General features: G+C 51.1%; 1 protein-coding gene and 1 long non-coding RNA gene across 7 annotated transcripts in view; one reads left to right on the forward strand and one right to left on the reverse strand.

Annotated features, from left to right (window-relative positions):
- RREB1 (ras responsive element binding protein 1) overlaps positions 1–27,930 on the reverse strand; it is a 160,500-nt gene that overhangs the window by 33,955 nt on the left and 98,615 nt on the right. For all 6 annotated transcript variants that reach the window (XM_069564003.1, XM_069564004.1, XM_069564002.1 and 3 more), the window contains exons 2-6: positions 24,491–24,606; positions 20,804–20,926; positions 20,021–20,233; positions 15,720–15,809; positions 14,421–14,584 (exon numbers count right to left, since the gene is read on the reverse strand). In XM_069564003.1, the coding sequence (XP_069420104.1) occupies positions 14,421–14,584; positions 15,720–15,809; positions 20,021–20,191 (425 nt within the window). In that variant the 5' untranslated portion in view covers positions 20,192–20,233; positions 20,804–20,926; positions 24,491–24,606. The remainder of the gene's footprint in view (positions 1–14,420; positions 14,585–15,719; positions 15,810–20,020; positions 20,234–20,803; positions 20,927–24,490; positions 24,607–27,930) is intronic.
- LOC138425737 (uncharacterized) lies at positions 3,692–7,608 on the forward strand. Its single transcript, XR_011251365.1, has 2 exons — positions 3,692–3,762; positions 6,352–7,608. It is a non-coding gene; the product is annotated as an uncharacterized lncRNA (long non-coding RNA).

Here is a 27,930-nt window from a genome sequence, read left to right on the forward strand (position 1 = left end):
GTTCTCTGCTGGTAGAACCGGCTGCTACTCATCTTGGAATACTCTCCCATTTGTGAATACCCTTCATGAAGTGACGGGTCAGAAGTAAACACCCATTTGGATGTGGTCTGAGTGGGGGGCACACACGGGGCTGGGACGACATGTCCTGAGGTCGTGGAGATGGAGCTGGGGTTCGGGGCGGGGTGTAACAGCGACGTCACCCCCTCAGCTCCCGCTCAGACCTCCGCAAGTTCTCCCATCAAACTGCCGTCGAGCCCCGTGTGCTCCACCCCATAGCTGAGCAGTGAACAGCTCTTCTCTCTCCAGGGAGGCAAGAATGAGAAAGGCTGACAGTTTCTGTGGTACAGAAGCTGGCACAGCGCGAAGGCTGCTGTGGTACAGAAAGCTGGCTCTCACGCGCTGCGGATGGGGCTGAACACTGGTAGCAACTTTTCCCCAAAGCAGCTGAGTGACAGGGATCTGAGTTTTAATCCATATGCCCTTTATTCCAATAATTCCACTCCCAGAAACTTGTCTTAAAGGCTAATACCTGGAAAAAGGTTGAAAGATCTATGCACAGGGATGAACTCAGATGGAAAGGCAACAAAGACTGTGAGCCACAGGATTCCTGACTGGTCCTGACACGACGCTGACCACGCCGCTGTCCCCCTTGTTCCTCCTCCGTACTGGGCCGGCTGAGCTTCTAAAGCAGGGATCCAGGCCCACACTCTTTGTCAACGCTTCTGGTGGTCCACTCTTGGACCTGCCCGCTTCTGGGGCCTCCCCTGCGGGCCCCTGCCCTGGCCCCGGGCACTTTCACTCCAGCGCTCCCCACGTCTGCTCAAGCACGACAGCCACTGGACCGCAGTCACGCTCTTCACCCCTTCCTGCTGCTCACAGGGCCGTTCACTATCAGAGCGGGAAGCTGACGCTTTCTGGACATTAAGCGCTACACCTCTCCTGGGCTCATTCTTCAGTGTATCAGCAACCCTGCATAAGTCCACCAGGGAGAAAAACACCCCAAAGAACTGGGAAATAAAACCTTCTTATCTCGGGGGTAAGAGTCCTTGAAAAACCTGCAGTAAGTTTAAAGGAGCACCTCGTAGAAGGTGTCCCCATGGCAGGTCTCAAGCCTCCTCCAAGCTTGCTGGCGTCTGATTTACGAGTGAAGGTCAAAGCTCAGGCAGGATCTAGACACCGCCAGGGTCTGCTCGCTTCTCAGTCTGAATTTCCCCACAGGTATCACTGATCTGGGCTCTGAAAGACCTGACCCTCTGAGTGAACGGCATCGTGAGGTAGGTCACCCTTTTCAGCCAACAGGACGCGAACCGTACTCTAAAGCAGCACCCAGCGCCACTCGGGGCCCCGCCAGACCGCAGTCAACAGGCTCACACAGGTTTTTACAGCCTCATTACAGATGACTCCCCATCCCTACCCGGGCTGGCTGTGCTTTTACAACAAAGCCTCATGATAACCAGCGAGGGAGCGGACGAGATTAAGAGGCACTGCGGCCCTATGGCCTACTTTCTGGGCTGAAGAAAAGTTAAATCTCCAGAAGGATTTGTGTGTTTTCCCATCAGAAGCTGGGGGAGAAGTTCCAGGGTGCGGAGAATGACTGTGTAAGTCAATCAGGCCCTGGGCTGGCAACGCCCAGGCGGGGGAGTGAAGACAAGTGGACATGGGCCCACAGGCACCTTCAGGTGAGCAGGTGTTGTCAGGCTCAGTCACGCTCACCCAGAAGCAGGCCCTCCAGCCACGGCGGGGTTGGGGGAAGGAGGCGTGATCCGCCTAATAGGCTAAAGGGACGGAGCCTGGGGAAGGGTCTAGAAGGCAGCCGGGCATGAGGCACAGGACTTGGAGAGGCATACCCCGCAGTCTGCATCCTCTGCGGGGAGCTGACGGCAGGGCGCTCCGGGTGGAACAGTTCGACGCTGCACACCCCCAGCGGGCCGGGCTCCTGATGGGCGCCACGTGGCTGGTGGAGGCTGTGACCACAGAGGCTTCCTCCTCGTTGCTGATACTCAAGGGAAACGCGTCCTGAGACCAGGGGCCGCCCGCTCTTCTTGTGCCTACCACGGCCTGGTCCTCTGGCGCTACCGCGCCAGGACGACTCGGCTGTGTGGGAAGTTAGGGGATCTAGGCTCAGGGCAGGCGCAGCCGGGGTCCAGGGCCACAGACTCGTGAACATGCACCCACCTCTGCCCTCCCCGCAGCCCCGCTCCGGGTTCCTGCTCCGTCTCAAGTCTCACGGGAGGCCTCGGGACAGACCCTTCTGCACCATGGGCCAGGCCAGGGTCACGACGCCTGAGGAGCATCTCCCCTCCCGCCCCCTTTCTGCAGGCCCTGTTCCTCTCCGACGTCCCGCTGACACTGGAAGCCGCCGCCTTTAGCACAGGATCTCAGGACAAGCCTCTGGCCGACTATTCAGAAGACAGAGCCTGTAATGCTCCTTCTCAAGTCCTCCCCTCCTGACCTTCAAATCCAGCGCGGGGAGCTGGGCAGTCAGCCCCCGTCAGTAAATACCAGCTCGTAAAAACCCCTATTCTAGACCTGCTCCTCATAGCCCGGCCTTTCAATCTGAACTCCCTGAACCCTCCTGTACTTTCCCCGCTTTGCCTGCCCTTGCTTTGCTAAAGTAATCTTTCACTTACTGTAATGCTCCCCATGAGTTATTTGGCTCCCTTGTTTAGAACACTCACGAAGACACTCAGTATCCATTTCCACGTAAAACTATGGATTCTGAGAAGAACAAAGGGAAGACCCCAGAGGCCGCGTGAGCTGACTGCTGTCCTGGCCCATCCGGTGCTAATGCAGAGAATCAGAGTGGCTGCTCTCCTCTCCGACAGCCCCTAGCGATTTCAGGGCAGCCGCCTGGTGCGTGGACTCTTTTCATCCCTGGGCTGGATGCCTCCATGTCTTCAGCCTCCCTGTACGCCCAGGGCCAGCTGTGGCCCAGCAGGGCCTAGATCTGGGGTCTTGGGCGAGGGAGGCCTTCAGCTGGGAGCCATCCCCTTTGAGGGCAGCATCTGCCACTCGTGTCCCCAGAGAAGGCCCTTCCATGGCAGAGAGCTAAGAACCAATGCTTCACGGCGGGATGGGAGCACACGAGGCACCCAGATCTTTCCTCACTTCGGCCCCGAGGGGAGCCTGCCTTCCCTTTCTACCCGGACGGCAGAACCCAGCTGTTCATGTCCTTTTTCAGCGAGGAGGAGGAAAAGATGGACTCTCTGGGGAGTAAGAGGGTGTCCAGGCGCTCTGGCCTACCGGGCAGCAGGGGGAAGGCTGCCATGGGTGCGGGTGCAGGAGGTCACCGCCGCAGCGGGGACACCATCCGGCGCGACCTAGGGGCCGGCGAGACAGACAATGCACGGGGCTCTGCAGGTGAGCCCCACCTGGCAACACCGACTGGACCACACAGCCCTGCCTCTGAGCGCGGCTAACGCCCCATATTTAAGCAGAACGGAGGCTTGCAGGGGGTGACGCGCTGGCCCACGTGCTGTGCTGTGGGGGAGGAGGGCCCAGGGGTGCTGGTGCCTTCAGCTGAACCCCGAGCCATCGCAGACCTCGGTCTTCCCACCTGCAAAATGGGCAGGCCTCCCAAGGGCGCTGAGTTATAGAAACCGAGAGTGAGGCTGGAGAGCAGCTGCTGCGTCCAAGTGACCCATTACGCAACCGCATCTCTGGTTTAAGGAAACACCCTCTCCTCGCTGAAGGCCCACGAGCTCGCCATCAACCCGGAGCCCTGCAGGAAGCAGAGGAGAAAGGCCACCGAGGAGCGGGAAGGTACGCACACACCCCACGGGTGGGCTCTTGTGTGGTAAACACACGTGCTTGGATTTTTGTGTTGCTCATTCACGCCTTTATTTTTTTTTTTTGGAGGGGGGTGGTGTAAACTTTGCTGCTAATCACCTTCCTTAACAAATCAGAAAAGACGCTGACAGTCTCGATGTCTGCTAGCACCGGCTTGTTCAGCCCAAACAGGTTAGACAAGTTGAATATTTAAACAAAGGTGGAAAAATGCGAGGTATAAAGCAGGACGTGCCGAGTGGCCTGCAGCCAGCGTCCTGCAGGTCCAAGTTTGCGATCTAACGCTGGCTCCCTCTCTTCCTCCGTCCTCCTCGCTCTGCTGCTTTCACGGTTATCCAACTGAACGGGACACAGCCTCGGGATCGGCTCAACGTTCCTGGCGAGGGGGGCGTGTGCGAGAGAAGGGAGCCGAGGCTGGCTCCCCACGCCGCATCCCGTTCCAGGGCCTTGCCACCCATGTCCTGATTTCCACCGGGCACAACTGCCAGGCCACTCAAGTGTGGGCAAGCAAGGATGCTCCAGAGTTTGATGCCATTCACCACTTCCACCTGGTGCAACCGAGCTTTCGAAATATTTAGACAAGAGACGTCAAAAATACTGTGCCACCTGCAGCCAACATTTCTTTTGCGTCTGCTTAATCTCCAGCACAAACTAAGAGACAAACACCACCTCTGCCAAAACAGAAGACAAGCTAAGTTGTAAACCTCAGCATCCAGTCGGCCACATGGTAAGAGACAATTTAATTAGGAAGTAGATCATGAACGTGAGAAACAGTGATACAAAGAACAAAATGCTTGGCTGGTGTTTACCACCTGCCCATGCTGGGATGGTCCTATGAACAGACTCTCTCCAGCTTAAGTGGACTTAAACTGGCCCTTCAGAAGAAAACGCAGAATCAAACTGACAGACATTTTTCAAATATCCTTTCAAAAAATAAAATAAGCTCTGCTGGAGGGGCTGAAGGGGTAGCTCTGCCATTTCCTTATCCTAGTGTCTACGGGAGGAATAAAATCCTAGGACCGACGCCCGCCACCTGTTCCTTTTCTCAGGGAAGAGTGGTAGCGTTCTACCATGTGCAGGCTTCTCAGATGTAAAGTAAGAGTTCTGAAAAGGACCACAGGCCGTCGTCCAACAGCAAGTGCGAATCCACACGAAAAATGTAAAAACACCACAAAACAAGCAATTCAAACAAAGAAAAACAACAAACTGGAAGTCTTCAAATAACGGTGAGGGTGTGCACAGCCCAGAGAAGATACAGGACACAGACTCTTGCTGTCACGTCAGCCTGAAATCCTCAAGGTCAAAGGGCACAGGGTCTGTTCCCTCGGTTTTGTAAGTACTCATGCTCACCGTCACAGAGGAGGGACTAGTGGGTTAAACTTTCCTCAGGGAGAAGAGAGAGGAAGCAAACTACCATCTGAGGAATATCTGATGTGAGCCAGCATTTAATCCTCGTAACAACAACTCTGAGCAGAGCGCCACTCCCGTTACAGACGAAGGGATGGAGGCCCTCGTCCCCGTTCTGAGGAGCATCCTTACCAGCCTCAGCCAGAGAGGAAGGAAGAACTCTCAGGGGACCCACAGAGAGGCCGCCTTTATTTCAGCAACCACCGAAGTTGAAATAATAGCGTACAAATTTCAATTCCAGCCAACGAGATGTAAAAAAGGCTAAAAACGTTTAAATATAATTAAACAATAAACCATTTGGTGAAAGATTAATAAAGCTATTGGGGAAAAGTGGTAACTTAAGACATTCTGCTGTGATAAACGGACTTATAAATGTTCAGTCTTAAGGGGAAAGTTCTGGGCCTCTCAATGCAGACTTCCAAGAGAGGGAAAAGCATGTAAAGTGGAATGATCAAGCAATGGGGTAATACACTTCAATGACTTTTTTTTCCTGGTTAAAGAGAAAAAAAAGTTTATACTTTCGTAATAGAAAAGGCTTTTTAAACTGTACCTGAAGTATGCCCATTCCAGTAGAGAGTACTAAATATACTGAAACGTCCTTGTAACCATGTACTATCATGAAACGACCAAATCTTCACAAGACAGCTGCCAGAACTGAGGGCCACACGTCCAGCACAGTTCACAGTTGTGCTGACTGCACAGACAATGGTAAAATCTCTTTCACACAAACCCCTCAGTCTTCAGAGGGCTGCCAAGTACATCATCTTCTAAGGGCACCCAAAAGTGGAAAGGCTTCTGAGCGCCCCCGAAAGGCGTTTTCTCCTCGTCTGTCTTTCCCTCTAGGGAAGGGGACACTCAGTTACAGGTAAGAACTGTGTTAGCATCCCCCCTGCTTTTTAGTAGGAATATTCTCAAGGAAACACAATGCTCACATAGTCCTGGGTAGGCTGACCCCTAGACTCTCATCCTACAGGGACCTCCTCCTGCTGCCTCCCTCCTTCTCACAGGGGCCAGGGAGCAGGCCCTGGGACTGGGACGCGTTTCTTGGGGGGGCGGGCCGAGCCCTGCGTGCGCACCCCCACTCCTGAGAAGGGGCAGGCACGAGGCCAGAGAGCACGCCCCCGGGCACCTGACCATCGCCGTGGCTACTTTTCACAGGGGGCTTCCTCTTGCTGGACCTGGAGGCTACAGAAGCGACCCTCCCGTCTCGCGGCCCGGTCTCCGCTCCTCCTGCCTTCAGTCCCGGCCACCAGTTCCGACCCACAGCGCAGCGGCAGAGGCCAAGGCCGAGGCCTGGCTGCGCCCGAGCGGCTGAGAGTGCCGTGCTAAATTCAGAGCCTCCGTGCTCTCATCTGTCACGGAGCAGGTCACATTTCTGTGCGGCCAATGTTGGAACACAGAAGCCTCTGTTTCTGAAGACGGCCCATGATGCGGGGGCATCCCCGGGCCCATCTCCTGTGGGGAGGGATGGACGCAGGCGTGTCCACGGCAGCAGGAGAGCGGGGCGATGGGATGACTCTCCAGGGGCGCCCCCGCCTCACCTCTAACTTCTGCACACACAGCTGAGCTGAGGACACAGCCTGCTCTTTCTGCACTCCCCTCTAAAACAACGGAGAGGTTGGGAAAGTGTGCTCCCGACAGCGTCTCTCTCCTGTGTGTTCCTAACATGACAAGGACTCTGAGACTCTCTTTACAGCTTAAAGGTCTACAGTTTGTAAGATGAGGAGCAAAGGAGAAATTAATTTCCTATTTTCCGAGGCCATTATAGTCTGCAAAAGGAAAATCCCCATTTCAGAGGTCTGATTCTTTCCAGAGGAGATTTGTGCCATTCTCTCTTTCAAGCATCATCGCTTCTTCACAGCTCTGCCGTCCAGCACTTTCTGGAAAGTTTTTGCAGACTGCAAAGCTCAGTGCCCTTTTTCCTACACTGAGCTCTCCCAGAGCTGGCTCAGTTTCCCAAGTTTGTTTTGGAAGACAAGCACCGCTCAATCCAAAATTTCAACATGGGAGCAACTGATAAAGAATTCTGGGAAGTTCAAAGCTGGAGCTGCAGCAATGTTTCCGTGATACCTGTTTTGCACTGCGATGGCAACCTATTAGTCTGCTCAGGAACTAAGCTGCGGTTCGAAAGGTTTGGGAAAGGATTTTCAAACCTCAAAAACATGAGAATCCGCAGACAGGGAAGTGGTAACTTGAAAAACCGTCCCAGATACGGTAATAAATTGAGATGGTCTCCCCTGAAATTTCTTTAAAATAAGCTGGAATCTGTATCACTGCAGTCTCCCTGTTTACCAGATATACAACTACTTTTAAAAATAATTTAAATGCATTTCCTGGAATGAAATTATAGTAAGTTATGGGCTGTACCTGAGCTACAGTGCAACTATCAACATGACGACACATAATTTAATCTGCTTTCTGATTCAGTGAAGTTTATTTTTCTTTTTATTAATATGATAATTCTACTGGGTTGACTACAAGGTGATGGTCCTCTCATAAAACTAAGGTAAAAGAAACTACAAAAAGGTCGATTAACCTAATAAGTGAAGATAACAAACACATTCTTACACAATGACCAGTGGCAGAAAAAGACAGAGTGACTTGCTTTTAGACAGAGGGTGGCTGCAAAGGTACCTCATTGAAATTAGCTAGGCGTGACCTGAACTGAACAGGACGGAGCTCCCGGCGTCCGTGCTGTGAGGTGTGTGCGCCCCGCTGGGTGCTGAAGCAGCCAGGGTCTGGGGTGGAGCCCAGATCTGCCTCCTCCATGGCTGCTCAGCCCTAAATCCGGGGAAGGTGGGGCTTACCCAGGGGAAAGGGCACACGGAGGCCGGTGCCCCACGCATGTGTGTGTGGACAGCCTCAGGAAAGGGGTGAGCAGGAGGCCGAGGGCAGGGGTGCTACAAGTTCCCAGACCAGCCCTGGCGAGTCGGGGCTTGGCAAATTGGATCTAGAGATCCACACCACGGGGGCTCGTGTTTCGGCAGGGGTCTTACTGAGTCTGCACCCCCGAGGGGAGGGACTGAAGATCAGAGCACAGAGCTGTGTCACAGGAGGCTGGCGCAGGAAAGGGGGCCCGGGACGGGTTAGAAATGAGGCAGAGCAGGGATGGGGGTGGGCGTCCAGGCTGCACAGGCCCGGCCTCTGCCTGGGCTCCAGAGCCCCCACCGGGGAGTCCCTGGCTCTCCCAGCCCAGATGCTGCGGCAGACCTCGGGGAGTGGCAGGGCAGCCACTGAAGGCAAATAAGAAACACAACTTTGGTCCTGAGAAGCAAGCACACAGCCCACTGACTTCCTTCCAGGCTCTGAAAGTCAAGCAAGGATGCGGCCCATCAGAACTGGGGGGCGCACAGTCTTTTCAACCCCAGAGCAGCTCTGGCCCCTGACGAGTGTAACACAGGTAAGTGCCCAGGAGAGACCACAGCTCACCACCCTGGCATCAGATCCTGGAACAGATCCACCGGACCAATGAATTTACTCTGCTCTTTCTGGCACATTTTTGTAAGTGTTTTCACATTTTTATAATTTTTCTTTACCCCCAAAAGTACAGTTGCACCAACAAACGAAGGTGGTGATGACTGTGACTGATTACCAAACACCAAATGTTTCTTTTAACCCATGGTTTGCAATTTTCTGCAGGACTGTAATAAGCTCAAATATCCCAAGTAAATTCTTTTAAATTTAAGTTACAGGTTTAGGATAGCAAAAACAAAAGAAAAAAACCTCTTCATTATTTTCTGGCATCTTACGAATAGTCACTCAGCCCCTGTGTTTCCCTTCAGTGGCACATGCAGCATTAGTGAAGCAATAATGAACTGACATTACCCTCTGCGCGCTGCACGCGCTCATTCCCACAGTCGGTTCCCACTGAATCCCCACAATGCTGCCACTGGTACAGACATCACTGCTTTTTACAGATGAAGTAACCAAGACTCAGAGAGGTCAGTTAACCTGCCAGGGTCACACAGCGAGGAGTGCGTGCCTCTCAGAGATTATCACAGGATGCCGTCAGCTCCGAAAACACAAACTCAGAAACCCCTCTCAGCCAGGACATTCCCCAGGCCGCTGCAAGCCTCACAACGCTTTCACAAACGCTGCACTTGAGTGCAAGTTCTAAGTGAGGCTTCACCATGCCACTCTGGTGGAGCGCAGAAAAGTCAGAGATGTCTGAAAAGTTCTGCAGAATTGAAAATAGAATTCAGTCCCCAACAATTAGCCCTCTCCTGTAAATCAAGATGACTCACACAATAAAATCAGCGCAAAATAAAAAATTAGCACAAACATCCCTAATAAACAGTCATTTATAAACAGTAATTTACATAAATGAGAATCTCAGGGTAATAGCAATGGTTGGCCTAGAAAAAATTCAATATAATTTTTAACAACACACGCAGACTAAGTTGCTTCAGTCGTGTCAGACTCTTTGCAACCCCATGGACTGCAGCCCGCCAGGCTCCTCTGTCCATGGGATTCTCCAGGCAAGAATACTGGAGTGGGTTGCCACGCCCTCCTCCAGGGGATCTTCCTGACCCTGGAATCAAACCCGAGTCTTTTATGTCTCCTGTATTGGCAGGTGGGTTCTGATGGTGATTCCAGGCTCACCAAATAGAGTGGACTATGCTAGCTGGATGGCTCAAATAGTTTAACATTGAAAATGATGTTTTACTACAGGAAATTATTTTGAAAGAGAGTAAAGCTTGAAAGAGTGCTTTTTTCTAATATACAAAGTGACATACATTCTTTCTAATACACAGGCTGCATCAGTTATTTCTCATGGCCTCTAAGGCTGACAGTCTATGTTCAAACCCTGGCACTGACTGTGGTCCTAAGCAAGCTTCCTCATCTGCAAAACGGGATGATAACTGTACAAACCTTACAGGTAAGAGCACAAGAAGATAAGCAAAGATCTACGAGGAGACAGAAGGACGAGGCATAAACCAGCTGGAACTGACAGCACCTCTGAAAAACACTCCACCCAACAGCAGCAGGAATACACGCTCGTAACAACACGAGACGTTCTCCAGGACAGGCGATATGCTCAGTTATAAACCCAGCCTCAATAAATTAAAGGAAAATAAATTCGAATCATGGAACGCTTTCTTCAATTAACAATGCAATGAAGTTCAAAATTAGTAATAGAAAGAAATTTGAGAAGTTGTAAATATGTGAAATCAAACATACTCTTAACCAATGGAAAAAAATCACAGAAAAACTAGAAAATACTTTGAGATGAATGAAAAGGAAAATACAACGTACAAAAATTTATGGAATGTTATGAAAGCTTTAAACAAGAAACATTTACAGCTGTAAATGCCTGTCATAAAAACATTCTCGAATGAACAGTCTTTACCTGAAACTCTAGAAAGAGATGAGCAAGCTAAACTTAGAGCAGACGGGAGGGAAACAGCCATGCTTGGAGCGGAAAATTGAAAAAAACAGAGAACAGAAAAGCAACGGGGGAAAACAAGTCAACAAACTGAAAAGTTACTTCTTTTAACGCTAAGTTGCTTCACTACTGTCTGACTCATTGCAACCCAGACTGTAGCCCGCCAGGCTCCTCCGTCCACGGGACTTTCTAGGCAAGAACACTGGAGTGGGTTGCCATGCCCTTCTCCAGTGGATCTTCCCGACCCAGAGATCGAACGTCTTCTGCGTTGGCAGTCGGGTTCTTTACCGCCAGCGCCACCTGGGAAATCCCTGTTTCTTTGAAGAGACGACCAACAAAATTATTAAATGTTCAGCTAGATGGACTAAGGGAAAAAAACTGAGAAGGCTCAAATTAGTAACATCAGGAAGCAAAGAGGAGACATTACTGACCTTATAGAAAAAAGAGGATCGCAAGGGGACACTAAGAGCAACTGTGCGCCAGCCCACCAGCTAACTCTGATGAGATGGCTAAATTCCTACAAAAGACGTGACTACTGCCACCGACTCCAAGAAGAAACAGAAAAGGTGAACAGAACTATCACAAGCAAAGAAACTGAATTAGTCCTTCAAAAACCTCTCGGGAAGAAAAGCCCCGACGGCTTTGCCGATGAATTTTACCACATATTTAAATGAAAGGAATTAACATCAACTCTTCACGAACTCTTCCAAAACGGAGAGGAGGAGGGAATATTTCACAACTCACTCTATATGGCTCTTACTTACCTCAAAGAAATGCAAGCAACCCGGAATATCCAAAACATCTAGGGAGAGAACTAAGTTCAGAGACTCACATCTCCCAGTTTCCAAACTCACCCAAAGCCACAGTAATCAGTGCCATGTTAGACCTTGGGATAGACACACAGACCAACGGAAGAGATCTGGCAGCACAGACAGAAATCCTTACGTTTATGGGTAACTGAATATTGATAAAGGTGCTAAGACAATTCAATGGAGAAAGAAAAGTTTTTAAGCAAACAGTACCAAAGACTGAACCTGGATTCCCTGCTCACACCATACACAAATGTCAACTTAAAATGAAGTGTAGACGTAAATGTGAAAACATTAAAACTATGGACTCATGGGACTACACTTCATAGCTGGTGGGGTCATGAAGACGACCGACAGTAACAAGTGTGGGCAAGGGTGTGTAAGACTGCAGCCCTCTCACACTGCTGGTGGGAGTGCAGAATGATGCAGCTCCTCTGGGAAACAGCGTGGCTGTTTCCCAAAATGTGAAACATGACCCCGCAATTCCCCTCCTCGGTGGCTACCCAAGGGAAACGGAATCACGTGTCCACACAAAACCTGTACAAGAATGTTCACAGCAGCATCACTTGTAAGGGCCAAAAAACAAAACCACACAAATGTCTGCTGACTGATGAAGAGGTGAATAAAATGTGCTGCTGCTGCTGCTGCTAAGTCGCTTTAGTCGAGTCCGACTCTGTGCGACCCCATAGACGGCAGCCAGCCAGACTCCTCTGTCCCTGGGATTCTCCAGGCAAGAATACTAGAGTGGGTTGCCATTTCCTTCTCCAATGCATGCATGCATGCTAAGTCGCTTCAGTCGTGTCCGACTCTGTGCGACCCCATGGACAGCAGCCCACCAGGCTCCTCTGTCCACAGGATTCTCTAGGCAAGAGTACTATGTCCCTACAATGGATTGTTACATGACAAGAAAAAAAGATGCTACAACGTTGATAAATGTTGAAAGCATTAAAGCTAAGTGAAAGAAGTTGGTTAGGAAAGCCCACACATTCCGTGAGAAGTCCACAGAAGGCGGATGCACAGGGGAAGAGTGATGAGAGTCTTCCCAGGGCTCGGGGGTGGGAAGTAAGGAGAAGCCACTGCGAGTGGGTGCGGGCTTCCTTCTGGCACAATGAAAACACCCTCAAATGGGGTAGGAGAAAGCGAGGAAACCACCCAACAAGGTACTACTTCCAGGATTAGATTTTGAGAGCTCAAATACAGAAGAACAAAGCATTTTTTTTAAAGCAGGAGGAATAAAAGAGAGCAAGCAAAACAAAACAAATGGCACACAGAAGGCAAAAGGATACTAACAGACTCTAGCGCGGGAGCAAAAAGCCGCAGCTAAAATTATTGTTGTCTAGTCTCTCAGTCATGTCTGACTTCTTTGAGACCCCGTGGACTGTAGCCCGGCCAGCTCCTCTGTCCATGGGATCTCTCAGGCAAGAATATTGGGGTGCGTTGCCATTTCCTTCTCCAGGGCATCTTCCTGACCCAGGGACTGACCCTGTGTCTCCTGCCTGGCAGGCAGATTCTTTACTACTGAGCCCCTTGGGAAGCCCAGAAGCTAAAACATTAAAATAAACATTCCTAGGAGGAGATGACGGGCAAAAAGAATAGGAAATTGTGCATATATATATATATATATATATATATATATATATATATAAAGGTAACACCCTTCATCAAAATCCTTTAATATCCTGATACATTTCACAGCATCATACTCTACCCTGCTTCGAGGAGTTCAGACTGAGACATCCATAGGATTCAAATGATTGCAGCATTACCCAGAAATGCAAATAACAATAATAAGTAACACTGGCTGCCTGCCAACCATGTGCTGAACTCATTATCTCTAATCCCCATCCTAGTCCAATGAAGTGGATACTATCAAAAATCCCAATTTAAAGAGGAGCAAAGTCAGGTACAAATGTTACGCAACTTGCTCAAGGATGGAAAACTTGTTAAGTAGCAGAGGTGAGATTTGAAATCAGGACCTAATTCCAAAACCCCATAAATTTACCACTATACCAGTGTGTCTCAAGTACACCATCAGGGGATCATAATTTTACATAGAATAAACGGGACCATCTCGTTTGAGTATTTATATACGATAAAATACCAATTTCACAACTCTGTCAGCTTTTCTTTTAAAATACATATGTAAAAAAAAAGTTAGCCAACTTTTTAAAAGAAATCAATATAATGCTTAAAATGGAATATCGAAAAATAAAAACAGCCTGATTTTTTGAGAAGGTGAAATTTGGCTCCCTTTAAAATGTTTTCCTACAGTTCCAATGTTCCTAAAATATCTGTGTAAAAAAAGAAGATAAGTTTGTTCTGACCCCTAAATCCTAAGTCCTCTTTCTATTAAGTATGTTTTCCATTGGTTCCTCCCACATTTTTAATATGCCCACCACTGAGCTTTCTCCCACTTCAGAGCGAGCCTCCTTCTCCCTCAGGAAGTAAATTCCTGACATTTATCAGATTTTTCCCTTGTTTCATCCTATCTTATCCTGAAGCTCTCCAGCCCACTTAACTATTTATTCGATGCTCCAGAAATGTTTCGCCCTGCAGGGAATCTCTCGGCATATGCAAATAGTTTTAAAAAGGCAAGGGTTACTATGCTAATCCTCTAGGGTTTCTCTGCCTCTGATAAGCTGCCCACCGTCATATCTCAGCAAAGAAACTCCGACTGGCCAAGGGTCACCCTGAGGAGTCCCCCATCAGCCACAGACCAAGCCCAGGTATTGCTGGCCATCGTGAGCAGACACCTCTGACACACTGGAGACTGTACAGGCAGGCAGACAAAACCAGCTCCAGCTTTTCTGCACAGGAACAGACCTCCTCCTGCCTTTGGGCAAGACGGCCAGAGGGCCGCCCTGCTTTCGGTCAACCCCGCTCCGGGCTCGAGGCGGCGGATGCAGGCTGCCCGCACCCACCCGTGCATGTTCCCGATGGTGGCGAAGGCCCGCCCGTGCGTGGCGCACCCACCCGTGCATGTTCCCGATGGTGGGGAAGGGTGAAGGCCCGCCCGCGCGCGGCGCACCCACCTGTGCATGTTCCCGTTGGTGGTGAAGGACTGCCCGCAGACGGTGCACTTGTAGGGCCTCTCCCCGGAGTGCACCAGCATGTGCCGGTCCAGGGAGCTGGCCGAGCTCAGCGACTTCCCGCAGATGCTGCATGAGTGGTCGGCCCCACCCGTGTCCGTGTTGTGCTGCGGAAAGCAAGGATCACAGCATCACCGAGGGGGACGGGTCAAAACTCGGCGATGGGGAGGTGTAAATTCAGAGCTTCACATATATACACACGTATAAACACACACATACGTGTGTTAAAACGCCAGCAATGCTTCTCAGCTATTTTTTTGTTTCATTTTAAATGTCTTCCCGAATGTCAAAATCTATTGGGACCGGAGACAAATCTTTGGTCTTCCGTTTCCGTGTTCCAGTACTGACAGTACTCCTTCCGCAGGCTCGAAATGAAGGTGGGGTCTCTGCAGGTCTTTCTCAGAGACACATAAAGATGAACTGGCCACAAACACTAACATGAGCAGAAAGACGCAACTACGAGGCAAACGTGAAGGACGGCCTTCACGTGAGTTCTGCGATGACTCAGTCCAGCTGTCAGAGAGAGAGAACTGAAACCTGCCCGGCTCAGAGTTCCGCCTCTGAAATATGTTGCTGCTGCTAAGTCGCTTCAGTCGGGTCCGACTCTGTGCGGCCCCATAGACGGCAGCCCACTAGGCTCCCCCGTCCCTGGGATTCTCCGGGCATGAACACTGGAGTGGGGTGCCATTTCCTTCTCAATGCATGAAATATGTTATGAAGGAACGTTTCTGCCCAAACCCAAGTTACTAAACGATGCTATTATTCAGCACCACGGCATGACCTGACTTCTGTCAGTCCTCCACAGCTCCAGATTCACTACGATCTCATGGACCGTCCACAGCAGGCAGGGGAGAAGGATAAATCTCCTAATAAAGAAGAAAAGCCAAAGAGATCCCAAGCCAAGGGAATTCCCCGCGCACGACATAAGTTTGCAGCAGCGCATAGAATCGGGGTCTACATCTACAATCTCACCGTGCTGTGAGCAGATCCGGTTTATGTTTATGATGAAAAGTCTGTTATTTGTGATTGGCTAACTAGATGTTTGCTAAATTCTGAAAAGGTGTTCTGTGTGACCTGGGACTCTGTCACAGTGACATGGATACACGAAAACTGTTTCATAACCCTCCTCAAAATCCTTAGAATATTACATCTATATTAAACAGCCACAATTCATCCATTAAGATAAAGTCACCTCCCCTCTTAACGAAGAGCGATGTGAAACAGACAGAGGCGGCAGCTGACCTGGCGAATGTGCATGGTTAGCTGGTGCTGGGTGGTGCAGACCTTCTCGCACAGGGGGCAGTTGTAGGAAGACTTCTCCTCTTTCGTCTCCTGAAAAGAGAGGAGAAAAGCATCCGCTTCAACCCACAGTGAACTGGTGCCTCTCACGTGTGTTACACACACGTGTGTCTCATGAGCTGCAGCAACAGAGCGGCTGAGCGCATGGGCTCTGGAGCCTGGCTGGGTGTGAGCTTGTCTGCCCTCCGTTTCCTTGTTTATAAAATGGGGGAAGGCAGAGCATCCACGGCAGCACGATACAATGAGGAGTAAATCAAAGAGCAACCAGAAGGCATGAGCACAGTGCTCGGTTCAGGGGTGAGTGCTCGATAAACGTCAGTGTTCTCGTTAGACACCACTTAGAATCATCGGGGACAGTGAAAAATTAAGCGTCAAGCCACAGCCACGCTAGAAACGGGCTGTATTCCTCCCCAGGTCTGACCCAGGCTCCAGTTGCTTGTTTCTGCCTGGTCTTGAGCCCTCAAGATACATGAAAGGGAATGGAGTTCTCATGACAAAAACCCACCCTCCTGAGGGTGGAAGGCCCCAGTGCCCACCTGGGTGCCCAGCGGGCATCAGTGGGACCCTTTACGGCTGGAGCACCTGCCCTAAGCGTGAGGAAGGGAAGGAGCCAGCTTTGGGGCTGGACCCTCAGGCATTTTCAACAGCCCTCTTTTTACTTGTACTCATTCAACTGAATTTCTGTTCCCTGTGAATAATACCAATTATTAAACAGTTATTATGCACATGTGAAATGGTGTTTTTTTTTCACACAAACATTAGAGATGGCTACTGTTATGGATCCCATTTTGAGGGTGAGGAAACGGGTACCGAGAGGCAAGTAACCTGCCCCAAACCAGAGCCAGGATTAACACTCAGGCCAGCTGCTCACAGCCCATGCCCTAACCACTAGGCTACACAAGCCTGACCCAGAAAGGATTGACCCCAAGGCACAGAAAGCAAACACCCTTGTGGCTGGCTCATGAGAGATGATGACAATAAAATAAAAGCCACCCTGAAAACCACAGAGACAAATGGCGCCAGGCACCGTGCGGGGTGGAGTGAAGGCAAGAGGGGGCCCGTCCTCGGCTCCTCTGGGAGGCCCCTCCCACTCCTCAGAGGTGAACAAGCCCCATGGTAAGTAACACACACCTTCTCTCCTTGGGTCTCAGAAATAAGTATGCTACACATTTTTTCACTCTCATATTTAAAAAAAAATCACAGATATGTATTTTAAGGAAGTATATTAACCCAGAGACAATTAAAAAACAAACAAACAAAACCCCTCCGCTGCAGCCTCACTCAGTCATCATCCGCCTCTACCCCTTCCAGAGGCAGAAGGTGTGCGCGCTGGGAGCGGGGTGTTCTCTGGTCAGGATGCAGCTGGCCGAGAACCACCAGACAGAAGGCACGAACAACAGGCTGAGGGCCCTCGCCTGGCACTGCGGGGTGCCTCAGGGCTGGCCCAGACCTGGTCTCTGGGGTGTTTATGTTAAATTATTAGATTAGCAACAATGCATATTGAAAAGCAGTTCTGGGGGCTTCTTCCCTGGGGGTCTGACTCCACACTCCCAAGCACACGGGCCTGGGTGTGATCCGTGGTCCGGGAGCTAGATCCCAGGTGCTACAATGAAGATAAAAGGTCTCTTTCATGCCACAGCTAAGATCCAGCACACCCAATCAGATAAATGTATTTTAAGTGGTTTGTTTCTGGGTTCCACTGTGTGGCATGCAGAACTTCCCTCAACAGGGTCGAACCCGTGCTCCCTGCAGGGGAAGCGTGGAGTTTGAATCCCTGGACTACCAGGGAAGTCCAAAAAGAATCTTTTTTTAAGAGATTCACTGAAGGACGTAAATAAATGTAAAAAACCAGGCCCTCCAAGCAGCCAGCCTCTTGAGGACGAAAATTCCTTTAAAAAAAAAAAAAAAAAAATCACCCTGTGAGCCCCTTGAGGCAGACACCGGAGGCGCTGAGTGGCCCCTGGGACTGAAGGGATTGACTCTGGGGTCTGCCGTGAACTGGAGCCCGACCCCTTTGGGAGGCGGGCAGCGGGGTGCTGCAGCCCTCAGCAGAGTCATGACGTCCATGATGGCCTGGGAGAAGGCGTCTCCAGACTCAGATGCAATTTTAAAAGCAAAGCAGATGGGAGGGGAAGCACCACAATGCCGGCAGAGCCCTGCTGGAGAGGCCCGAGTCCAGAGACTGCGGCTGTGCTGGTAGCGGGAGCTTGCTTCCCGAGCTGACAGATAACATTAGCAGCTAATGTGATAACTAACCATTCCATAATGAAACAATCTGGCACCCTTGCTGGCTTCCGGCAGTGGCTAATCTGCCCTGGAACTCTGCTCCTCAGGGCGCCCTCCAGCACTCCTGTTCGTCCCGGTAGGGACCACGCTGGGTTTTTCTAACGCGCTATCCTCCCCATCCTGCCTCTCGCCCAGATCTCCTTTCAAAAGCCTAAGCCGGTGCCCTGAGGAGCCCCAGAGGACACAGGAGGCGGGGGACGAACGGCCAGGCGCCCCTGTGGAGTCCCCTGCACGCCCCACGTGCGGACGGAAGGCCGCAGGCCCCTCCACGGCTCTACCTACTCTCTGAGTCCCTGGGACGGGACCGAGCCTGGACTCGGGCCAGCTCGGCCTCTGCTGGGCCGTGCTGGGCTCTCTCAGAAAGAGCTGGCACCTGGCACACAGTGCCTGGCTGGAAGGAAGGGGGGGGGCAGACATTGTGAAATGGGGGGATGGATGGATGGGGGGATGGATGGATGGATGGACGGACAGTCACGTGAGACTGGAAATAAACCTTTTCTTCCCAGAGCTCCTTCTTGGCTCAGGCCACAGTCAAACAGGCTGAGAATTTTCTCAGGTACCCACAGGAAGAGAGGCACGAGGAGAAAAGGAAAAAAAGAGAGAAAAAGTATCAATGCCCCCACCCAACAGCATCATTTAACTCCGAATCTTCAGCCTTGAGGACAAGCTGGAGAAACGGACCCGCCTCGGTCGCTGGAGGGATGTGAGGCTGGGACTCTTTCTGGAGGGTACCCTGTACCGGGCCATGACTCACGCTGGACTTCTATAGCGTAGGGGACCATCGCGCTGGGCTGGAAGGACTGTGCTCAGACAGTTCTGCATGAGGACAGTCACTTTGGGATTATTAATATAAAAAAGAAAACTAACTCACAAAAGCCCAACAGGTTTACCTTCCTGCCCATCCCTGGTCTCCAGACAAAGTCAGAAGGCTGCCTTCTCCCAAGGGTGTGGTGGGACTCCACCGAGTCAGGGAAGCAAAGGACATCCACACCATGTGGGCGCAGAGCAGAGAGGGGAATAGCCACCTAGCTCCTCGGGCACTGTCGCAAATGCAGCTGCAGGACAGCAATACTTTCTCAAGTGCGCCATGTGGACACTAAGATGCATCTTATTTCCCAAGGGAGGAGACACGGCCTTCCATAACATCCCTGTCGTCCTATGCCCCTGCCCACCGCGGTGATCTCTGAAAACTCAAGAGGAATACATGGCATCCCGAGGGGGATCCTTGGACACCCAGTTGCGTGCCTTGTCAAGGCTGGAAAGCTGGAGAGCAGTCCAGCAGAGCGAGGACTCATTGGGTACCTGTGCTGCAGACACTTAAAAAATCAAGGAGGAGGCATCATAAAACCAATTAAGCAGCTATGTGAGTGAAGAAAGGAACCACACCACAGGAGAGGAGCAAGTGGAGCTCTCTGCCTCTCCTGTACAGTGAAGAAAGCGCGCGCACGCGCGTGTGTGTGTGTATAGTGAAGAAAGCGTGTGTGTGTGTGTGTGTGAGTCGCTCAGTCGTGTCCAACCCTTGTGACTGGACACATAGGCTGTAGCTCACTAAGTTCCTCTGTTTGTGGGATTTCCCAGGGAAGAATACTGGGGTGGGTTGCCATTCCCTTCTCCAGGAGATCTTCCTGACTCAGGGATCAAACCCGGATGTCCTCCATTGCAGGCAGATTCTTTACCATCTGAATCAAGAAAGCTTGGGTTCAAATCAAGTCACAAGGTCACAGGGCAGGGCGGTGCTCTCACCAACACTGACACCTCAGCACAGAAAACCTTCTCTGCGAATGGAAACCTAATTGCTAAGTTACAGGCAATTAGCACCTGAAAAGGGATCATGGCCTCTGGGTGCGGCTGTGCCGTTCAAACCTCGTCCAAGGTTCTGGATCAGGGAGCTGGGGCGCAAGGGGACATCGCTCCCCCAGTGCTCTCACGGAAGCCACCACAGGCGCACAGATGCTTACCTGGTTCCTTCGGCCGATCCGATTTGGTCCCGGAGGCTTCGTGGGGGACTTGACGCTCTGGGGGCTCCCGCCATTCTCGGCGACCTTCCCCACACTCATGACTGCTGACATCATGGTGTTGATGGAAGACAAGTCTGAACCCTCCAGGCCAATGGGTGAGCTTGACGTCATTGGGACAAGGGTTTAAGCTTCTAGGAAGCCTCGGCCACAGAACTGAAAGTGAGAAACTGCTGATGTGATCGCTGGGAAGTTGAGGCGTCTGTCAGGCAGGTGGCAGGGGCCGCGGCTACCTCCCCTTCAGTTCAAGCTGACTCGCGGGCCCATATGACTGAAGCTTTCATCTCAACCAAGCGCTGTCACACTAAACTGACTGCCTTGCTCCTTTCTGAGTATGGGCCACCGACGAGGTGACCCAAGGCAGGTCCTCTTTCTTTGCTAATCTTTCACGAGGCAAAGTGGGAAAGGCTCCAACAGTCAGTAAGGCCGGGAGGGCCCATCTGGCCAGTGGCCTCCTAACAGCCTACTCACTACTGTGCATGTGTTCTAGACCCAACGACGGAAGGTGAGAAACCTTGGCTCTCACCTAACTCCAGGCCGCAATACCTGATTTTAATGGGGGAGTCCAAAGTGTGTAAGACAACTGAGAAGCCACACTACCACCCAACGTTACAACCAAATTTCAAATCAACATAAAAAACGCTGTTTCTTAAAACGCATGAAGACGTAATACACCTTCCCCCAGAAAATGGAAGGAAGGAAAACCCCGCCCGCACTGGCAGTCACCTCCATCCTCCGCCCCGGCTGGTGCGCTAGGAGCGCCTCATCTGCTGCAGGGGTTGTGTGTGCGGCAGAGGCAGCGAGGCTGGGGGGCTCCTGTCTCTCTTCTCTTCGTATCTCTCGTTGACACTGGAAGGGAAGCGAGGGCAGAAAGGTTCAGAAGGAAAAACGGAAACCACGTTTGCTGTAGTCTCAGACTGCTGCACTCACCAGACTGCAGGGAACCGCACGGGAGGAGACGTCTGAGTCCTCTTTTTCTTCCAAACCACATTCTGTGGTCGTCTCTCACTCTTAACTGATGTTTCCTGCAGCGCCGTCGCCCTCACTCCCAACAGCCAAAACGATTCTGGGGTATTTTATTTTCTGAAGCTCACATTTGTCCACATACAGCGAACTTTCTTTCACACTCTGCCCTTGTTCCCCACAAGGAGTCTCAGACTCCCTCTTGACCCGTGTCCCGCCTCCTCCTAAAACTGGCCAAAGATAAGGCAGGGAAGGAATCCGCTAAAGACTCAGCGTCTAGGAGGGAACAGGTCAGACCTTAAGAAGACCTGGTAATCCGGAAGGATGGCTGCAGGGAACACAGCCCCTGGACTAGCCCAGCTTCACTCCTCCAGGCCTCCTCTAGCCACGCTTCTTCCACACAAGTACTATTGGCTATCGGAAGTTAAGTCTCCAGGTAACCCATCTCCCTTATTGTATCTGGGAAGATTTTCTCTGGCCACGTACCCTGTTATCCTCCAGTGTGCATTAAATTCTGCAAGTCCACAACTGCCTCAGAGATCCAGCTCATTATCTCAGGAGCAGCCCTGGGGAGAACATGACTTCCTGTGGTTCCCCTTCCGCGCCTCTAGGAGAAGTGACCCAGGTAGGGTGGGACAAATGGAGACTCCTAGAGCAGCCATGAAGGTGACTGGCGGCAGAGCAGGGAAGGCTGGGGACACAGCCATCTGACGGCTTCACACAACTGGTGGGCCATCAGCTGAGAAGCCCCAAGCTCTTACCCAAGAGCCAAAGAGAACCTCAGCAGTAACACTCTCCTTGTCAAGAGACAAAATCTGCCTTCCTTGTTAGCAGACACTTTGAAGAGCACGCGTGTGCGCGCGCTAAGTTGCTTCGGCTGTGTCCGACTCTTTCCGACCCCATGGACTGTAGCGCCCCAGGCTCGACCCCACGGACTATAGCGCCCCAGGCTCCTCTGTCCATGGGATCCTCCAGGCAAGAATACTGGAGTGGGTTGTCGTGCCCTCCTCCAGGGGATCTTCCTGACCCAGGGATGGAAGCTGCGTCTCTTGCGTCTCCTGCACTGGCAGGCGGGTTCTTTACCACCAGCCCCACCTGGGAAGCCCCAGACATTTTGAAGATACGAACCAATGGTTTGCCAAATGGTAAGTAAAAGCACTAACTGCCAAACAGACAACTGTTTAGACCCCTGACCCAGCCTCAGCCTTGTGTCTTCCACATTAAAAGAGCGAAAGGAAACCTCGGTACAAAAAAACAAGACAAGCCCCTCAACCCCAATGCTGCTTTCTTTCCATGAAGCTTCTCCCACATGGAAGACCATTTAAACTTTTTAAAAACTGCGCTTCGAAATTCCCATTCTGACTGTCTTTGAAAGTTCATTTGGGAAATCCCTTTGAATGCTGAAAAAACATTCAACACATGTACACACACGGAAATATACATGCACATACCTCATTTTCTTTCTTTAAAGGATTTCTAACGGAAGTATCATCAGTTCCCTAGAACTGTAATCCAGTCAGTGAACAATTATTTCCTAGATTCATGTAAGGGGCACCTTCTATACTAAAGCCCTCTCATTCTTTTAAATATATATTGCCTAGAGGTTTATTTTTTAAAATATTTATTTGGCTGTGCTGGGTCTGAGTTGCAGCACGTGGGATCTAATTCCCCGACCAGGGATCGAACTCAGGTCCCTCGCTTTGTAAGTGCGAAGTCTCAGCCACTGGACCACCAGGGAAGGCCCCCTGCCCCCACCATGGTTTTAATATCCATCAAATCATAAAATGACTAGGCGTCTTCTTTACTGTAATTATATTACGTCAGTAAAAATTATCTCAACCTTCCTACCGTTTATAGTGGGATAGTTTCGATGACCTTGCTTTTGTCCTATTATGGCACTTAGAGAAGAAAAATGTGGTTGAGTTTTTCAGACCAGGAATAGATTTAAGCAAGTACCTTGCACATTAACATGAAATTAGAAGTTACAAACAACATGGTCTACATCTCTCACTGAGAAGGGAAAGAAAATGGGATAGAAGGGAAACCAGTCAACAAGAAAATCAGCACAAATATATTCACCAAGAAGAGGTAAAGTCCTGGTAAGAATTTCTGTCACAATCACCAAGATGGCAAAGAAATCCTCCCTGAAAACTGTGTAAATGCCCTAAGTATAGAAAACCCAGCAACAGTCACAACCGCTCACCAACCTACGGGCTGAAAGCTACAAGCGCTTACATCCCAACTGGAAAACGAGAAAAGTCAGGCAAATGTGCTGTTTCCCACTTTGTCTGGACAGGAAGACATTTGCTAAATTTACTTCCTCCTTTGGGATAAAGTGTGAAGTGTGACCCTGCCCAGTGATGACGCCGAGATCACCGACATTTACTTCCTTTTCCTAGTTCAAATGTAAGTAAACAGTAGTAGACACTCTTCTCATCTCTGATCGGAAAGTGCAATTAACAAAATGAAACTCCTAGTTACACTGTTTGAAAAGAAAACGGCCAGTGGACTCATCCTTGGCAGCCCTTTTAGAAGCACCCGAGCCAGCCTGCATAGAAAATCTTTTCTGAGATTTTCCTCCGGGTGTGTGCTTGTGTCTTATGGGTGACTTCTCTTTCGGGGAGAATGGAACAGGAAGAATAGAAGGGACCTGGTGTAAAACAATGTGGCTCATTGTTCCCAGTTAGAAAAAACAAATCCACCTTAATATTAAGGTGCATTTATCCACTCATTTAACCAGAAGCCAGCGGCTAGAATTAGTCCTTCCTGCCCACGCCTGACCCTGGACCACACTAGAGCAATGACCCAACTGACCAACCTACACCTTCTGATTCTCAATCTCAAGGGATGAAAAGAAGGATTAACAGTTTAAGGTCCATTTACAAGGCACATTTTTCTTCATAAATATTTACAGTCCTAATATTTTCACTCTGCTCCCTGACACTGATCTATAAATCTGTTCTATTACTGTAAATAAAAATAATAATATTAGTCATCATGAACAAAATAAAAATCACTGACCCCATTCTAGCATCATCTCCTGTATCTGAGACCAGAGAGGACTGGGAACCCAGGTGAGATCCCCAAGTCACAGACACAAAAGGAAATCCCTGTGGCACGGCCAAGTGGACTGGACTGGTCTTCCAGTTTTGAACACAGAGTCCAAATCTGGGGCTGGCAAAGGAGAAGCAGGGGACAGGGGTGCCTGCAGCACGGCTTCCTGTGAGCCAGGGCCCCGGCACCCTTTCCAGGACTCCTCATCCCACGCCCCAGGCCACGAGCCCAGGGAAAACCCGCAGTCCACAGCGAGAGCTTGTCTGTGGTGTTGCATCAAAGCCTCAGGAGGACCCCAAGCAGAGGGTGGAGCACTCCAAGGGGATGTGGGGACATGAAGGAAGACAACACTCTAAGTTACTGTGACTCAAGGAAAGTCAATCAAGTTAGACTGACCTGTCTTATTCGTCTTCTCAAGCGGGCCCTCCTTGCTGAGGAGCTGGTGCTGGCGGGGCGGAGCGTGGGCAGGGTCACGCCTCAAAGCCACCGCCTCTGGAGCAGAGCGCAGCAACCTACAGGAACAAGAAGCAGGGGCATGAGGAGGGGGTCCACGGCACAGGGGGTCCTGGCCCTGCACCACGTTCTGCACTTGCACCACTGGGAGCCACCAGCTAAGGGCCATGGCGTTCCCCTCCCCTCCCCGTGTTTCTAAGCACGCTCCCAGCAATGAGGTCAACTCCATGTGAGCAAGAGCGACTGGAATCAAGTGTGACCTGGAGAGACGGAACCCCTAAAGCACATCCCGACAACATCACAGGCGACACCACGTGGGAATGGCGCCAAGGGGAGCTCTGGGCACCTTACTGGCGTGCTGGCAGAAGGCGAGGATGGATGGCCAGTTTCAAGGCGGAGAGGAAAAGACAGCAAGCACTCGGTGCTGTCAGAAACAGGAGGAGAAAAGAAGGGAACTGAGAGGGAAACACAGAACTCAACAGCCGCTTAACGTAAAGGAGTGCCCGTCACACCTTTCCCTGCGCGATGGAGAAAGTGTCCTAAAGCGCATCTTTCCTTCTCTGTAAGGGAGCCACAGAAAACGCAAACCACACACACCCTTTGAGGGTCTGAGAAAGTCAGCTCGCGGGGGTGCCACCAGGGGTCTCAGACCCCTGATCCGAGAGAAAGCTGTGTCTGGCCCTCTAGGAAGTTAGAGAAACCTGGAACGTAACCTTTCCCAGAGGTACCCAGCCAGCACATTCTGTCTCTGAAACAGCCTCTGAAGAGGGCAAAACCGGGCAAAGGAGGGAAGCAGCAGCCATGCGAACAAGCGCTGGAGAAACGTTCGCTCGATACGCTTCTATTAAACCCTGCAGAGCGCCTGCAGAAAAGCTGCCAGGCACACGCCCAGTTATCACCCTGAATCTCACTCGCACTGTCCACACGGTTACTAAGCACCTAAGGCGGGCAGGCTCCCGCTGGACTGGTCCGCAGCAGGTCAGAAGCAGATGCTCAATGATTTCTGACACCACATCAGCTTCTCTCTCTACACTCCACTGCTTCAGGGCCCCTTAGTTTTTCTTTGTGCCTTTCTCTTTTGAAAAGGTCTTCAGAATTTGAATAAAGTGTCAAAGAAGCAAGGAGTAACTCACAGGGATAGCCCCTGAAAGACCAGAGACCTCCCCCTGGCCCTGGTAAACTCGGAGGAACCCTTATTACTATCCCAGTAATTGTCTCCGTGTTTCTTGTGAGCAAGACCCTCCTTGAGGAGCTGATGAAAATTATGGGCCCTTCTACACATAAAAGGACATACCCCCATACCCAACATTTTCCTTCAGTATCAAAAGGATCAGGGACCCCAGAAACTCATCCTGAATAAGCAGGATAAGAATCTTGGTTTCACTTGATATATATGAATTAAGACCCATGAGGTTTCAGAAACGAACAAACCAGATTATCCCCACCCATCTACATTTAAAGTTGCCTAAAGGTGAAATTACAAACTGTTAAAAAAAAAAAAAAAAGCAAGCAAAGTTTCCCTATATTGTTACTCATTTTTATTAATGGCAAATATTATCAGAAAGAAAATCTAGAGAAGAATAGCTCCGTGGTTTTTTTCCCCTAGAAACTGCCAAGATTTCCAATTGTAGTTTGAACTATAGTTTTTCACATAATGAATAAAAACGTACGTCAGAGAGACAAGTCTCTGGAGTTGAAACTGTCCAGAATATAACTAAGATTCCCATTAAAATATGGACCCTCTCCTTCCCCTCACTTAAAAATGATGCTTTAAAAGCCCACCAAGTACCCTCTTCCATCCACTCAGGGGAACCAAGGAGAGGAGAGCCCAGCCTCACAGACGTGACCCTGGAAGTCCCTGCCTCTGGTCTTGGATGTAAATGATCTGAATATCAAGAGCGTGATTAAGCTGACTAACAGGAGTCACTGCCCTGTTTGTTTTGAGTTCCACCAGGCCTAAGGGACTCACACAATTCAGAGAGTGGAAAAGTACAGGACAGTCCTTGGAAGGAAATTCAAGATACGTCTTACTATCACCACCGCCTCAAAAAAAACAGTGGGTGGGGGGGGAAAGACCCACCAGGAGAGACCGTACCTAGAGACAGGAATCCAGGAAGCTGGAGGTGGGTCCCCGGCTCTGGGGAAGGAGCCTGCATTTCCGGATCGCATCCCCACACAGGCTCTGCCCAGATCAGACCCCAGGGAGGCAGGGTGGCGTGGAGCGGGTAGAGGTCCACGCTGGGACTGCGGGGAGGGACGGGCAGGCCCCAGCCCCCGAGGAGATAAGGGACCCTGCTATGCTCAGCCAGAAAGAGGAGATTAAGGACCCTGTCTCCAGGTCCAAAGAGATAGCACAGGAAAGATGAGAGATGAAAGGGAAGATGGTCCAGAAGCAAGGCTCCCAGCCTGCACAAGCCCGCAGGGCTCTCGACGCGAGATCTACAATCTGTCCTGAGGCCCCCAGGAGAGATGGGGGAGGCTTGCATGCCAAGGATGACAGCGGGAGCCAAGACCAGGCGCCGGGGAGCTTGACTGCAGCGGCCAGGTCGCTGCTCATCCAGATACCGGCGATGGCCGATCCCCTGGTGGGAATAGCCGGTTTGGGCAGACCCAGAATGGAACCTGGATGGGCTAAATGAGTGTGACTTTAGAGGAGTTCAGATACTAAAGTGCTCTGGGCTACAATGGGGCTTAACCAGCAGCAAGGACATCTCTTTCAGGATGGGCTGACGCAGGAAGTCTTGGCTACGCTGGGATGAAACCCAACCAGGCGAGCTGTGCACCAAGGCCGTGCCTGTAGAAGAGCTCGGGGCAAAACCGTCTCCTCTAACCGGGACAGCTTTGCGTGTGCTCTGAAGGCTGACAGCTGTGATGACTGCTCCGAGTTCCAGGAAGTTGATGTGTTTCTTGGCTAAGGGTTCGGTGTGTGCCTTGGGTAGGGCGGCAACCCGTGCACGGCCCCTCCCCCTCGCCGGCCTGGGCTTGGGTCAAATGGAGCAAACGGAGCCGCGGAGTGTCACGTAGAGCCTCGCAGTGGACCGCCGCACGCCTGGTGCGGAAGGGCACCACGAGCCGCCCCAGCCAGCCCTGCATCCTCCCGGGGTGGGGGTGGGGGGCTCATGGGGAGGCGAGCAGAAGCACCCTGTGGCACAGGCCGCGATCCAGAGAGCAGAGCTGGACGTGAGGGGACGCGGCCTGCCCCCTCTCCACCCCCCGCCCCAGCTGTCCCCTGAGCTCTGCCCCCACGACGCGTCTCCTCCTAATGGAGGGCTGGGACCCGCCCTCACAGCGCCCCATGCTCTGCCAGCTTCCCTCTGGGTCTTCCTGCCCACTGGGCCCCACTCGGCTCAGTTTCCTCCCTCAACCCCATCCTTCAGGGGCCG

This window comes from Ovis canadensis, chromosome 20, assembly GCF_042477335.2.
Source record: "Ovis canadensis isolate MfBH-ARS-UI-01 breed Bighorn chromosome 20, ARS-UI_OviCan_v2, whole genome shotgun sequence".
Lineage (NCBI taxonomy): Eukaryota > Metazoa > Chordata > Mammalia > Artiodactyla > Bovidae > Ovis > Ovis canadensis.